The 15,942-nt window shown below is 44.9% G+C and overlaps 1 protein-coding gene across 1 annotated transcript; it reads left to right on the plus strand.

Annotated features, from left to right (window-relative positions):
* The first annotated feature begins 362 nt into the window (after positions 1 to 362).
* Positions 363 to 1,526, plus strand: LOC104838895 (neuropeptide Y receptor type 2-like). Its single transcript, XM_010578922.1, has one exon. The coding sequence runs from the start codon at positions 363 to 365 to the stop codon at positions 1,524 to 1,526; it is 1,164 nt and encodes a 387-aa protein (XP_010577224.1).
* Positions 1,527 to 15,942: the final 14,416 nt, after the last annotated feature.

A 15,942-nucleotide genomic window follows, 5' to 3' on the forward strand; every position in this document is an offset into this window, starting at 1 on the left:
ACCTACCAGTCTGGTCCTGGCTGGTTGAGAGGTTTTTCCCTCTTCAGTTCAAATAAACAGAATCTCAGAAACTTGTGTGGAAAGTTGCATTTTCCCCTGACCCTTCCCTGGAGAATTGGCATTCAACTGGTCATAGGCTCTAACAGGAGGTGTAAGAGAGCTGAAAGTATGAGGAAGGATGGGGGGTAATGGAGAAGGAAGGAGAATGTTGCTGCTGCTGCTGTTTAGCCTGAAATGCCATGTGGGACATGCCCTTTGAGTCTCAGTTCTTGCAGATCTTCTGCTGTCTCCCGTGCTCTCACTTCTGCTGTGTCTGTGTTCCAGACCTCCTTCTCCTCCTGACGGAAAGTCTCAGGCCAGGCATGGGACTGTTGGAGGGAGCCAACAGCACCCTCACCATGGAGAAGACAGCATTAGATGAGAAGCTGCCACAGGGCTGGCATGCCAAGGACTTTGTCACTCCTAGCCAGGATCTCTCTGGGTCCCGCAGTGTTATGATGGACAGCACCAAGATCCTGGGGGTCCAGGTTGTTCTGATTGCCGCCTACTCCCTCATCATTCTGCTGGGGTTCATCGGCAACTCCTTGGTCATCTATATCATAGTGAAGTACAAGACCATGAGGACCGTCACCAACTTCTTCATAGCTAACCTGGCCCTGGCAGATCTGATGGTGGACACACTCTGTCTGCCTTTCACCCTAGTGTACACGCTGCTGGACGAGTGGAAGTTTGGAGCTGTTCTTTGTCATCTGGTCCCTTACGCTCAAGCTCTGAGTGTCCATGTGTCCACTCTCACCCTTACTGTGATTGCCCTGGATAGGTATCGGTGTATTGTTTTCCATCTGGACAGCAGGATTTCCAAGAAGCTCAGCTTCACTATCATAGCCATCATGTGGCTAGCAGCAGCTGTCCTAGCAGGTCCTCTGGCCATCTTCAGAGAGTACCGATATGAGGAAATCCCATCCATCAACCTCAAAATGGCTGTCTGCTCAGAAAAATGGCCTTCTGGTAATAACAGAGATGCCACTATCTACAGTCTGTCCATGCTCCTCCTGCAGTATGTTTTTCCTCTTGCAATTATTTGTTATGCCTATACCAGGATCTGGTTCAAGCTCAAAAACCATGTCAGTCCCACTTCTAGGAATGAAAACCAGTGCCGGAGGAGGAAGACAACCAAAATGCTAGTGATGGTAGTTGTGGTATTTGCCGTCTGTTGGCTCCCCTTCCACATATTCCAGCTTGCCATTGATCTTGATCTGGTTCTTATCTTCCATGAGTACAAACTTCTGTACACTGTCTTCCATGTTGGGGCCATGTGCTCGACATTTGTCAACCCCCTGCTCTACGGATGGATGAACAAGAACTACCGGAATGGCTTCCTTATGTTCTTCCGTTGCCAGAACAAGCCAGAAAGCATCCACACTGAAGGCTCGGTTAGAGGGAGGTCGTACATCTTCAGGGCCAACACCCTCAATGGGAGCATCAAACAGACTCCTGGCAACGGACCACTGCCCACAGAGGTTTAGGGATGGGACATCTACCTCTGGGACTGAGGCTGACTGAGCCCAGAGACATTCTTGGGTGAATGCCTTTTTGGGTGGAACATTGTGTGGCAAAAACATTATAGCTACCACAGCTACGTAGAAATACCCCCTGTATCTCTTAAATCAATAAATATGGTGTATTTCTGTCTGACCAAGCAAATTAATTTTTCCTTTCTCTGCATTCAAGTTATGCATGCAAAAGCATGAAAAATTACACACAGAGGCTTTCATTTAGCCAGCAAAATACGCCCTTTTTGCTATTTCCATTTGCCAAAGTGCTTTGCTAAACCTTTTACCCTCTGACATGTTACACATTACAAATGGAGAACCTTTATTGTTCATCTGTACGTCTCCTACCCAAAAGCCTTAATGATCCATCTTTAGCTAATGCTTCCCAGGGGAGGGAGACCTACACTCTTCTGCAAACATGGGCTGGTTAGTGCCATCACTCCGCAGTCCTGGGAAGGGAGCAGGCTGGTGCAGGTTGAAGCTGGGCAATCCATGATCTCTTGCACAGCATTTACATGAATCTGCATTTGCAACCCATGGGATGAGCTCTCATCCTCAGAAAGCCCAGGAGGTGGCAGTGGCACAATTTACCACAGTTTCCTTTACAAGTGCCAAAGCAAGGCTTTGGGGACACCTCATTAGCCAGGGAGCTTGTGAGCCAGCACCCTGGATTTAGCAAGGAGAAGAGCAGGCAGAGAACCAGATAGGAAAGGAAAGAGCTGGGACAGCTGACCAAGAGGACTGAAACTGAACCTAGGGGATTGGCAAAGGTGATCTCCTCCAGACCCTAAGATGTGGCTCCTGCCATGCAATAACTCAGCGAGTGCCAGCATGACCAGAGAGGCAAAACTGCTGACGACACCATTCTCCAAGGCACTCAGAGGGTTTTAAAGCTTTACTCTTTCTGGGGTTGGAGGTAGTATGGGTCTGTACATGGGTGCTTCAGTTCAGAAGACAGATGTAACCTGCTTGCATGGTTGTCACAGATGAGGCATTCTCTGGCAGAAGAAGACATGGAGACAAAGGAAGATGTATTCTTTCAAACCAAACTATATGTTCTCCTCCCTAAGGCTGTGTCAGCTGGGGAGCATATTTTTAGCTCTGCCATCAAAGGAGCCTTGATTGCTAGTGTGATCTCAGCAGCTCGTCATTGGTGTTGTCCCTAAAAGTCAGTGTTCATGAGATTGGAAAGTAACTCCCAGATGCAGGAAAGAGACTCAACGGACCTCCTTATTAAAGATAAAAAGAAAATAAAAGCTATGATTTGTAGGTCTTCACTGGAGCAAGGACAAGAGGTAAGAGGACTTGCAGTACTGAGTATGCCAGCCTGGATCAAGCTGCTGAGCTGTCACATCTGGGGTCCTCAGGAGATGAATTGTCAAAGGGCTCTCTGATCCTCTGCTCCATTTTCCTAAATAGGTACAAGAAAGTGGTCTCTGGTTCCTTCCCGAGGGACATCACTGCCAGGCAGGGGCTGCAGACCACACTCCACACTTGGAGGCATGGGCATGCTGATGCCTAATAACTTCCCCAGCACCTGATCCTGCAGATCACGGCCCGTTTTTCTTTTCAGGGAGCTTCAGGATCTATGAAGATCCTGTCAGGAAGTCACTGATGTTCCAGTAAAAGGGTCATCTGCTTCCTGACAGGACAAGACATGATGGGAGAACCAAGACACAGTAAACCCTCCCCATGTGAAGGGCCGTGGCATGGCGGTGGGCATTTGCTCTTTCATCCTGATGGAAGGAGGAGGATATTCTCCTCCACAGCACTGGTAAATTCTGTCCCTACCTAATAAGCTGACCATTTGTACAATCCATCCTCCTGAGGAACTCTCCCCATGTTTCCATCAAACTCCAAGATACAAGGAAATGTTTGTGTTGCAAAAGCAGCTTAAATGAGTGGAAAGAATTCAACTATTACCAATAAACACTTCAGAAAGTGATTTAACACTCAATAATATATGTCAGAGTAAAATAAAACATTCAGCAATGCTAGCTTGGAAGCCAATCACGCTGCCAGCTGAGATGGATGAGGAGCTAAATTGCTCTTCTAGAGGCCTTGCCAAAGGTTTTGTCCTGTGACACCACACACAGTATCTGACTGTGGAGCAAGGCAGATAATGACATTATGAATGGCTGTTTAATTTTGAGCCCAGACTTTTAAACTAAATATGGATAAATAAATAAATAGACCCAAGCTCTTCACAAATAAATACTGGCAGTGGCATTTATAGGGCAGAGGGATTTTTATGCTGGAGCAAACTGAGAAGGAGAAACTATTTACTTGAAGCGTAACAGCAAATTTCTGTTTGCTTTATTTAATATACTTGTGCAGCTTTACTGATAGATTTCTGCCTGCAAGCCTGCTGCTTTTTCCTTGCTGTTGGAAAAAGTTACAACCTTCCACACCGACTGCTGGCAGGGAAATCGGCTCTCGGTTGTGTGTACATGTCCCTGTGGAAAACCACGATGCCTGTATTGATGGAAAGTGGCCCTAGTGTCCACTGCCAAACAGAACAAGAGCAGGTGGGGAGCAAGGAAGCGAAGCTTCTTGCCAAAGGTTGATTTGGGCAAATAAATAGTATGTTATAGACTTTCATGACTGCATAGAAGACAGGAATGAATTTGTTTCCATGAAACAGAAATCTGCTGGAGATGAAGGTTCCCCAAATATTAACACTCTGCTAAAGATGGCCTTACTGCCATGATCAGTTCCATGAAACCAAAGACCAGAAGCATTTTAAGTTTTTGAACTATTTAGAGCTCAGGACAGGGTATGACCCTGCTCTATTGGTGTCAAGGGCAGATCCTCTAGTAGTTACAGATATTCTTGGAGTCAAAGGCATCTTCCCACTGCCTGCTCCTTGCCAAAGGTGCATCAGTGAATGCCCGCCAAGCTGGGCTTCTCTCTGCAGAGCTGGCCCTGGTGTTACTGATGTGGGGCGGAATGACACATGCCAATGGCACAACAGCTGACAGGGATAAGGTATTTCATTGCAGAGTTAGAAACACAGGGACAAAAATGAAAATGAACAAGTGTATCATCAAAGCTTGTCTAGAAGACAGTGTTGTTCCTGGTGACCAAACAAATTTCCTCTAGGGCTTTTCCTGATTCTTGCTGACATCCTTCTCAAAATGCTGCTTCACTGAACCAACCCAAGGATATTTCACAGCTTTTAGGAGGGGGGTGCTGAATTTCCTGAGAAACACCCTATTTCTTATGCTAGGACACTCTTTCTGGTCACATCATACAAATCTTGTGTTATAAAAGTACCACTGAACAGTTCTTAATTGCCAAGCGATCCCTAGCAGATGATTAACTTTGATTAGACACCACAGGTGGGGATGCCTCTAACTATCCCATGCAACCATTACTCACATGCCAGACAAATACAAGAACAGCTGAGACATGGCAACATCATCATTTAAAAACAGCAGCATCAATAATTATTGTTCCCTATTACAGGCTGCTCTAAGAGATCTCAAGAGTCCCAGAGTCTCTTACAAACTTCCAAGCTTGACAAAGCACATTGAAATTTGCAGAGCAAAGGTTGTGTGTGCTTTGGACACAGGAGGCTCTCCAAGCAGTAGAAATTTTGCCTCTAAAACACTTAGTTTGCTCTGAAAATTCTTTCGCATTTGATTTCCAAAGCATGTATGTCTGTAACAAGCTAGTGCGTGTAAAGAGAGCAAAGGTTTGGGCTTTTTACTTTTCCTTGTCTTAAGGCAATACATACAGCCAGCATTTAGATCAATGCCGGGTCCTTCGGTCAGGGCTCTGTTAGAATCAAAGACGTGACACACTCCTGTGTACGCCTGTGCTTCATCCTGCTCCTATCAAGGCCAGATCCATCCCCTCGCGGCGCTCTGCCCTGCAGTAACATGTGCCCTCTCCCATTACCCACGGCAGCCCAAGTGAACAACATCAAATGGCACATGTTTTATTCAATATGCCCACAAATGTATCGGCAGAAACATTGCTCGGAGCTTTTCACAAAGGCTCTGTAGGGAAATACCTACTAGACCAGGAAAGAAGCGGTTCCTCTAACATACGCTAATACAAGAGGGGCTGGAGTGCTATTCTGCTGAAGGAGGTCACAGACAGCTCAGTGTTTCCCTTGATATCAGGTGTTAATCTTATCATTGTTACAGCTAACATGGTCTGAAACAAAATTAGCCTTTGTTTGGGCAGGAGCTGTGGACTTGGCGTTTTCTTTGTGTGTCTTTGTCTCTCAGCTCGTTTATTGGGTGATTTTACCAGCGTCTCTGAATGTGCTGGGTTTTAAATAAGGCCGCAGGATCAGCTAACCTGGTGAAAATCAGGAATTACTGCAATAATCCAGAAAAAAGAAAGGATTCTGGGTTCATATGGGTGAGCAGAATTTGGTCCCTTGCATTTGAAAAAACAGAGTTTTGTCTTCCTTTCAGTTTTCCCTTATCTAGCTTGAGATTCTTCAAGTGCCAAAAATAATATTGCATATTACTGCCAGAACATTTATCTTCTCTTTGAGCTCATTTCAGAGAACGGATTTGTTCAGGAGGGCCTGGGAGGGGAAGAAGCCTAGGTTTTTAAAGCTCATCGTTATCTCAGTCTCGGTGTTTTGTAAGTTAAAAGACAAATCAGAAAAAGACAAAGTCACTCACACATGCCGAGGGAGGTACCAATTTATCTTCAGACAACAGATTTAATTTTCTATCCAGACACCCCAGCACCCTTTGCTAAAGTGTTGTATGTATATGGGGCTGAATGAGGTTGTGGGAGGAAAGCATTTTTCTGCTGCTAATAGCAATACCTTAGTGTCACTCATGATTTATAGCCAGCAAAGAATGCTTTTTCTGGTCTATGTTCTGCTCAGTGTAATGAGTACAGAAGGAATAGTGCGGATGCCTCATGGAGCTCACAGGAGGAGATCTTCATTAGTTCAGTCCTCTCCAGTGTGGCAGCAAAGACCGTGAACATTAGAGGAGAAACACTTTTGTTTATAACTAGCTTATTGAAGTGCACAAGCATGGAGTTGTCACCGTGTCACTCTGCTAATGTGTCACAAACTTCCAGACACTGTTTGTCTTCAGGATGCGCAGGCAGCTCAGCTACAAGGTGCTTCTCCTTGCTGCTGTGTGGAAGGAAGAATGAAAACAGGTCACGGAACAAGATTTCAAGATATTCGGGACAGGATGAGCCCCTGGATGAAATCTGGAGGTTAATACGGTTCTTTATGGAACGTGAGGTAGATTGTTGGCTCTGTTGGGACCAGGATAAGTAACACCAAAAGGGGAATGAACTCTGCCATGGTGCAGGAAGAACAGAGCCTCTATCAGACTAGAGACAAGTAAGAAATAACAGCAAACCTGGAGCCATCATGGCCAGTATTCTGCCTTAGATAGAAGCAATAAAAGATAGTGTTTAGGGAAAGTATGCTAACTTGGCCACTTTAGTGGTCCATTCCCCTCATACCCCTAGCAGCAGCCACAACTGTTATATTAGAGATGTCTAGACCATTTAGTATCCATTTCTAGACTTTTTGTTTGTGATTTTGTCTAATCCCTTCCTGATTCTGACAATTCTGTCTGCTTCCACAGCCTCCTGTGGCAGCCAGTTCGAGCAGTTCTCTCCCCATGGTGTAAAAAAGTACTTTTATCTGTTAAAACCAATCCCCTACTAGTTTCAGCAAATGCCCTCTGGTTCCGGTACTGTGGGACTTGCTGAATAGCAGCTGAACCAGTGCTTACCCAGTGCCTTCTTCATTTTGTAAATCTTAATGCCTGCTCCTTCTCCAGCTTTCTCCTCTCCTAGCTCAAGTCGCATCTTCTCCTAAGGCAGCTTCTTCATCCCTGATCATCTTATTTTCTCTTCTGTGGACTCCTCTAGTTCCACATATATCACAATGGGCTGAATTTTGCTCATAATTCCTGTGAAGGAGTGGGATCTATCAGCTTTGTTCCAATCTTGCTTGAGATCAACCATATGAGTGCTTTTAAGTATGTGTGGGGGAAGGACACCTCTTGATAAAATGTCAGGCTGCCTCTCCCTGGCTGCAGCATCATTGTATTCTTAACAAAATCTCATTACACTGGTCACTGAGTCAGTTCAGTGACTCACAAAATGCATCCCCAGTTTTGTTTTTGAAGACAAGAGCCACAAGGGCAGTGAGATCCCTACCTCACCTTGAACTCTGTATCTGGCAGATTTATCCAGGGGCAAGACTGAAGTCCAAATGATCCTGATCCCGGACTAGCGTCCTAAATCACAGCTTCATCTGTCCATTCTACAAAACAGAAAAACAAAGACTTGTGCATTTCAGGAAAAGAGTGATGAGTTTTTGTTACTTGGCAACTGTCGCTCCCACATATTTTGGAAGAATTTGAGAACACCCTGCGCCTCTCAGAAATTAACCAGCTTAGGTGAGGAGGAAGGGAACTGGCAGCAGGTCCCCAAAACTTTGAGCTGGGAAGATCTCTTGGGGCTCATGAAGCAAAAAGTGCTTTATGTCTGCATGCTCCTCAGCTTGTCTCCTCAACGTGACTGTCTGCATCAGTTTCTGGGCTCTTCATGGTGAAATAATCCATTGTTCTGCCATTTCTGTCTCGCAGAAGCATTTCACAGCCATCTGAATGTGCTCTAATCCACCTGCCAGCTGCAATCAGCACACAGCACGGTTGCATTCCTGTCAGCCAAGATTTGAGCACCAGAAACAAAAACCTTCAAAAGAGGAATCAGCAAGAGATCTGTGTGTGAAAACTGTGGAGGGGGCAGTCAAACCTGAGGGCTTGGTGAAAGTACACACAGTGATAGCAAACCGAGGCAGTGAGGCCAGAGTAAAATTTGACTTGCTTTCTGCAGTGGCAATTGACTTCAGACAGGAATTCAGACATGATTATTAAAACAATAATTTAGGGCTTCAGTTGCTGGGAGCTAATCTCCAAGGTTGAACTCAGCAGATGGCTGTGTAAGTGGACCCCAGCTAATGCATTTATGCAGTGGTTCAGCATTTTTGGTCCAGTTTTGTTACTGACAACTTTGCTATGTGAAATCCCATTTCTTCTTCCTAGGTTAGATAAAAGAATCTAGTGGTCTCAAAGTGCAGATCTCAACTGTCCGAGACAACCCTGCAGTACCCAATTAAATAAAGCTAAGAGAGCAAAACTAGCATGGCAAGATCTGATTGAAATTGTCTGTTGCTTCAAGGAGTGCAATAACATGAGATTGCTATGGTGGCAAAGATGTCTTACTAAAGCATAGGGTTCATTGGTCTTTGTAAGGTCTGCCTGGCACCACAGTCCTTCGTTATGTGAAATTCCAATTGGCTTCATGCAAAATCAGTGAGAGTTGGGTCATTAATGCCCAACAGTTTGTTTGGAATCCTGGTCTTTGTAATTATGTCATTAAAAGGACATGAGCTAATCTCACTGCAACCCAAGCAGCTAGAACAGCCTGGCAAGAACTCTCTTTGAAATGCAGCTATTAAAGTACTTCTCATAGATTTCCCAGACAGCAGGGAGATGTTCTGGGTATTTTAATCATATACATGCTGTAAGAATAGTATAAGAAAAGATCATAGGAAATAAATGCAAGTTTATTTATTTGGCTCTGGCTAAACCATTCCTGATTGCAGAGTGTCTCACCTCTTCCAAGGCTCCTGTGATGGAGATTTCATCCACTCCCTGCACAGTCTGTTCTGAGCCCTTCCTAATGTTTAACCAATAAATCTCTCTTACTGCAATCTCTTACTTCTTGTCTCCTGGCAGACACAGATAATAGTTTATTACCTTCTATACTGCACCTTTACATTTTTAAAGGATATTATTATGCATCTCTTCCCTCCCCTCCAGACTAAGACAAGTCATTTTTTTCTGTCCTTCCTCAAAGGGCTCATTTGCTGTACCTTTGTTTGTTCTTGCTGTTCTCCTCTGGACTTTCTGTATTCAACAGCCAGTAGTTCTGCAGGTAAACAAAAGGACTGAAGGAGGTAAAAAGGTTCTGCAGAAATGTTAGATTCTCTGAGCAATCACTCCATATACTGGAATACATAATGGGGAACTGCTCTTTTCCAAACACAGTCACTGCCTCTACACTATGGCAGGAGACCAGGGTCTTTGTTTCGCTGTCAGCAGAGCTATTTCCATGTTCTGACTCATTAACAGCTGTTTCTACACGGGTAAAAGCAGCAGCACTTTGCAGTGTTATTCAAGCCGTCACAGGTGAAAACTATGAGGGAAAAGTTTCCCTACAAGTTGCATCAGTCATGTGGAGTTTTGCACCTCGTGAGTGTTGCCTTGTGTTTGCAGCTCTGGCTGTGTCCATAGCATGACCATGCACATGGCCCTGTTCTCTAGGACACAGGGACACAAGATACAGGAGGTCACAGTCATCGTGTCCAAACTTGCCTTTCCCAAGGAACCTGGCGCCTCGCAAATGTGTCTCCCTCTGAGTCAACCTCAGGACTATTTTGTGCTACTTGGCAGCTGTCTGCACTCCCCATCCCTGCTGTGAGTGCAGCAGTCACTTCCTTACCCCCTTTAATTTACAGACAGGCCCAGGGAACCTTCAGGCTGTGGCTGGACCCCCATTCTTGGATCCAGTGGCACTGGTGGAAGAGGTTGCAGTCCCCAGCCCCACCAAGGTGCCTAAGCAAACAGCTCAGCCAGCAGACCAGCAACACAGGGGCAGTGCCGACATCTCACTGTCCCTGGTATCCCCCATTCAGGGGACATTTAATTGCTACTTCTTCCACTCTGCCTCGAAGAACACCACTTGTATTGTATCTCCTTGTATTGTGGATAGAAAGTAATATTCTTTTCAGTTAGTTCTCTCTTCCAGCTTTGTCAAATCCTAGATCTTAAACTGCTGAGCCTTGCTTTCCTCTTCTGTGAAACTGGACAAGTGCAGCACCCAGAGGCTTGTAAAACATGTCGTATGTGCCAGCTGAATAGCGCTACTGCAGTAAAAAAACATTATAATTGAACACATCTTACAATAATTATGTTTCCATCAGTCGTGTATTAAGGAGGCAGACCTTACTTGGAAAGTGCTTTAAATACTCAGGGAAAAATAACTTTTGAATTCTCAGGGGTAAATATTTATTCCAGGCTCTCAAAAAAGTAATGATTTGTGAATCCAGGTGTGGGAGGGTTTTTAATGGCGACAGTGCCTGGAATTTTTAGTAGCAGCATCTACTACTTTCAATGTGGAGTATGAGTATTGACTGAAGGATGACCACAGGCTTTGCTCTACTGCTCATAAGCATTTCTGAACTGTTTGGACAAGAATGATTCTAAAGAAATAGCAACACAGTTGTTTTCTGTTCCAAGGAAGCTAATTAAAAAAAGCAATTTTTAGCCAGTTCTTGTTGTCTTGTGCTTCCCTCCCTGACGATTGCTAAGATGAGCAATTAGAATAAGGAGCTTCCTCTGCTGAAACCACTTTGGAAGATTACAAGCTCTGGGCTGTAGCATCAGTGAACAGCCTGAAGAGAAGCATGGGGCACCCCCGCTACAAAGCAAATTTACAATGTTGTGTGCATACCCCAGGAATCGGCAAGACAAAAAATTAAATTTAGGAGCAGCATGGAGGTGACCTCCTGAAGCAGAACATCTATCACAGACAGACTGGGAAGGTAGAAAGCAACCTGCTCTCATGGCTTTTATGATCAGGTCATGTCTTCACTAATCTGTGATCCATGTTGCATCAATTATTAATGGAGACATTTATTTCTCCTTTTTTTTTAACATAATACTCCCCCACCCCACCCCCACCCCAACTTGCAACCCTTTTATTCAAGGGTCTCAAAGTGGCTCACGATTACCAGAGGTTGGAGTCTTCCCTGGGAAGTGTTTGAACTGCTCCTTGTGGAAGTGTGAGTTGCACAAATATATTTGCAAGTAGTTCAGAGAGCCACAAAACAAGGACAGCCAGGTTTCCTAATGGCCTTATGCCTGCTGCCTGTCTTTCTGGTGTCTAATAATGTGTCAGCTCACACAAGTGGCACCCTACCTGCTGTGTTCTTGCACAAAACTTTTCAAATACAACGTTGTGGAGACCTTGACTCCCCTGTCAAGTATTGTTGAAATTCATCAAGTGGTTTAAAAGTTCAATGGGGCTTTCTACCCCATTGGCAATTCATGAATTTTGGACCCATGGGGCATGAGGGTAATTGGCTTTCTAGGGAACTGTATCTTAAAGTTACCCTTCATCATAGGACACCCCAAAAGATGTCAGTTCATATGTGTTAGCAGCCCCTTCTTGTCTTTTTCCTTAGAGGCTCTTGTGTGTACCCCCCTGGAATTTTTAACCTACTTCTCCACTATTAAAGACAAATCACAAGTCTGAGCTCTGGCTGAGCCTTTTCATTATCAAGCACTAACAGGCATGGCACCAGCCGCACGAGAGTCCTGTCAAATGGAAGAGCTGGGGCAGAATCTCCTTGTTCCCTCCAGTGCACTTGTTACTGTTTTGTCTCTTCAAGTTCTGTTTCAAGTCATGGGTTCCCTTTGGTTCCTTATAGGGCCATTCCATAGATGAATGCATCCTGCTCTGAGAAGGTGCTTGCTAGTTCTCAGCATATATTTCCCCTTTGTTACAGTCTTTGTATCAGGTCTGGTCATGCCCCCATGTATTCTGGTATTTCTGGTACCCTGCACCGTCTTAGAAATAAACGAATAATGTCCTTCCTCACATGCACACCTTTCACTGCGCCCACCCAAAAAACAGAACACCAGTTCTGTGGCAAGAATTCTTCACTTATGCATTCAGATGACCAGTGATCTATAAAAGCAAGTTAAAAATGAGGTTCCTAAACAGAATTTAATATATCCTTGTTGTTGCTGTGGTTGTAACTCAGTGCAGATTTGATGTTTTCAATCCAGAGTTGCAAGGATATGCACTCTTTTATCAGTCCATTTTGATTTAAAAATTCTTATCTCTGTTAGGCATTAGGTTAGCTCAACCTGCTGTATTAATAAACTGTCTCTTGGATGTTTGTAGCCCTTTTAGGACTTCTTGAGTTTCACGGTTAGCACAATGCTATACAGAGCTCATTCCTTCTATTCCCATGCGGTTGTGCTAATAAATGGGAGATAGATGCCTTTTGGCATTAACAAACAGGTGCAGCCCCTACAGTGTGACAAAGAAATGATTTTGGCTGGGACTTTCCTGCGGTATATTATCAGAGGAGATCGTATAAACAAGCCAGCACTTGTTAGAAGGAAGCATGGGGATGTGACTTCATTCCTGGATACCATCCTACTTTACAGTCCACAAAACCTCTGTAAGACACCGGAGCTCTGAAGGCTGGAGGCAGCTTGACTGTGTCTCTGCATGTGAAGTGTGCTGCTAAGGGTCTGTTCAGGGACCCTCCAGAGTGATAAATTTGCCAAGTCACTCCGAGGTATTATATGAAAAGAGACCCTGGCACCGGGTTCTGCTTGCCAGAGACTTGCAGACATTTAGAAATGATCTGTCGTGCAAGCTGAGCCACAGCTCAAAGTTCTTTTAATTCTTGTAAACAATAGACAACTGCTGAATGTGATAAGGCAAGGGTTTCCGCTCAAAATGGACTAGGGAACAGGGAGGGGAGGGGCGAGAGACAGTAGCCAGATACCAGGTAGGAGGTGCAGAGGTTAGAGCTTTGATGTTCTCCCCTTCAGTGGAAAAAGTGGAGACAAGATTAACAGTATTGCACTCAGTAATGGTATTATCCTGTTCAAAACACCAGGAGATGCCGTTGTTCTGAATGTCACTGTGAAAACATGAACTATCAGTGTACTTAATTCTCCACTCAGTTGCTCTGTTTGAAACCAGATTAACATCACAGAGACCAGGATTGCACCTTTTGTATTTGACAGTTGGAGCTGGTTTTTATATTCAAGAAGACTGCCTCCTTGCTGGGGTGCGTGGCACTTCAGTACTTGTCACAGAGTGTGGTGTAAGCTACCACTGAAGGGGAAGCTGGAGGATTTCTTTCCTAGTCACGCTGCTTAAGGTCCAGCAGTGGTACACACTGTCAGCACCCCAGACGTACCTCAAACATAACATGAGAGCAAAACAGATCCTTGTTGTTTTCACAGACACTGCAGAGCAGGAGAATGAGCAAGACTCTGGAGGGATTCACATGTACTCTACATATCCCAGACTGGCTGTACCACTATCAGAGCTCTTTCCAATATAGCACTAAGTGATTCACATCTCTCCTGTTGTTCTTTCTCCCACTGTATCTCCAGGGGAAGATGTGAGTGCAAGGACCGTGTTGTTCTGGTGGCTATCTTTTAAAAAAATGTATATTTAATTATCTTCCAGGAGGCAAGATTAAAAAAAGAGCCTCATTGCTTTGGGACCAGAAATTAGTGGAGTTTATTCCTGAGGGAGCTCATTTGCAATCCCAGCTCTGCTGTCTCCCACCCAGTCAAGCTTTACTCTTTATTACAGGCAACCAGCTGTGCCGTGCCAGGAGAGAAGCTGTTGGCTCTTGCTTTCACTCCTGGCACTGTGCTGCCTTTTACTGTATGTCCATGCTTCAGTGAAAAGTGTGGCCATAACTTCTGTCAGCCTTTCTGAGTAAGCTTTAATCTAGCAGAGGTGAGGACTGTGACAGTGAGACTCAGTCTTCCTGAGTAATCTTACCCAGCTCCTTCAGAGGAGCTTGCTGCTGCAGCTACACAGCTACCGAATCCTTATCCATGCCGGCTAATTTACAGCCGTGTGCATGATACGGGTCTTTTGTCTGCATTGTAGACAAAGACTTTAGATAGTCTCAGCCAGAAAATATGGGCCAAGACCTTGACTCGAAGATTCCCTTTCCTCGTTGGCTGTGCATTTCTGAGAAAGAATTAAGTTACGGTGCGGGGCCACTCTGGAGTCCTGCTGGTTTGGTGACAGCTGTGGTTATGGGCAGCGGTGGTGAAAGGTGCAGTTTCACAGGGATAGGAATAGACATTTATCTGGATCCAGTTCACTGGTCTTGGGCTAGAAATATTTTAGGGCATCCCAAAAGTCACACATGGCTGTTCTGAACTCTCAGGGATGCAGGTGTGCAGAAAGACGTAGGATACAGGTGGAGAGAGACTACAAATTTCATTATTGTATGGTCATTCCCTGTTTGTTAACCTGGGACTGCTTTTTTTTTTTTCCCCCCAAACTGACTGAGGTGGGGTTAGAGTCAATGATCTGTGTCAACCAGTGAGTGACTTCAGTGGGTTTGTGAGATATCAATCTTCAGGTATTCTTTTTCATCTCTTTCCGCTTCAGTTTTTTCATCATTAAAATGGTGAGCAAAAAGCAGTGTTTACCCACCTCACATCACATACCTAATTACTGCCATCGAGTAGGTTTCACTACTGTTGCTGGTAAAGTGTCATATTAAAGCTGCAACCCCAAATGCCAAGTCTTTGAGTAGCTTTTCCTTCATGAACCACATAGACCAAGTCAAACTTGTCATATTTAACAGGCTTGGCACAGAGGACACTAATTTCATAAGGTGATGCTTTCATAAGAGGCAGCTCCTTCCTAGGGAACATATTTACCACTCAGCAAAACACATTTCTGTACTTCACAAGCTGTGAAAGGGCCTGAGCAAACACACTGCTTTGGGAACAACAGAAATACCCAACATGGATCAAAATCATTAACATGCTCGTTAAAGAAAGGAGGCAGTTATCTTGATTGATTTCAGAAAAATGTTACATGCTACTTAACAAAACTGTAACAAAATAGAGCAATACGTCCTGTTGGAGAGAGCAGCACAGCAGAAACGCTGGAAAATAATACTTCCGCAGCTGCAAACAGCAGGAAGGACAGCATTCATGTGCCTTCTGGGGATGAGCTGTCAGGCTCAGCACGCAGCCCTGTGCTGGCTCCATCTTGTACTCTCATTTACTACCACGAAGATAATGACTCCCTCCTCCCATGCAGGCGCTGCTCTTGTCAGAGCGCAGACCCACCATGCCGGCATGGCCTGCCCCTGTGCTAGCTGGCAGTCTTGCCTGCTCTGGAAGGGACTGCCGAGCTGCTGCACGTCAGGGACGCCTGCTTTCTGCGAGGCTGGTTCTTCTGCAGCTGCCTCAGGGCCTGGGCGCTGTCATGAGTGTGCCACAGAAGGACTGTGCAGCATCTCAGGGCTCCAATGTTTTTTTCCTGCAAGCAAATATAGAACGCAACTTACACATAGCGGGAGAAAACTCAGAATATGTTTCTTGAGGCAAGACCATTTTTCTGCCTCTCTGGGAACAACTCCTGCAAAAACAGGGACAATGACACATTATTTCTGTTGTTCCTGGGAAAAGAAATGAGTAGGACAGAAATGTTTATTTAAAGAAAATATATTCAGGACCCTATAAAGTGTCAGACCTAGTCAAGACTCTGCCTTTAATAGCCACCAGCACTGTATTCAACCCTC

The sequence above is a fragment of the Haliaeetus leucocephalus genome, unplaced genomic scaffold, assembly GCF_000737465.1.
Source record: "Haliaeetus leucocephalus isolate CR32 unplaced genomic scaffold, Haliaeetus_leucocephalus-4.0 Scaffold656, whole genome shotgun sequence".
Taxonomy (NCBI): Eukaryota; Metazoa; Chordata; class Aves; order Accipitriformes; family Accipitridae; genus Haliaeetus; species Haliaeetus leucocephalus.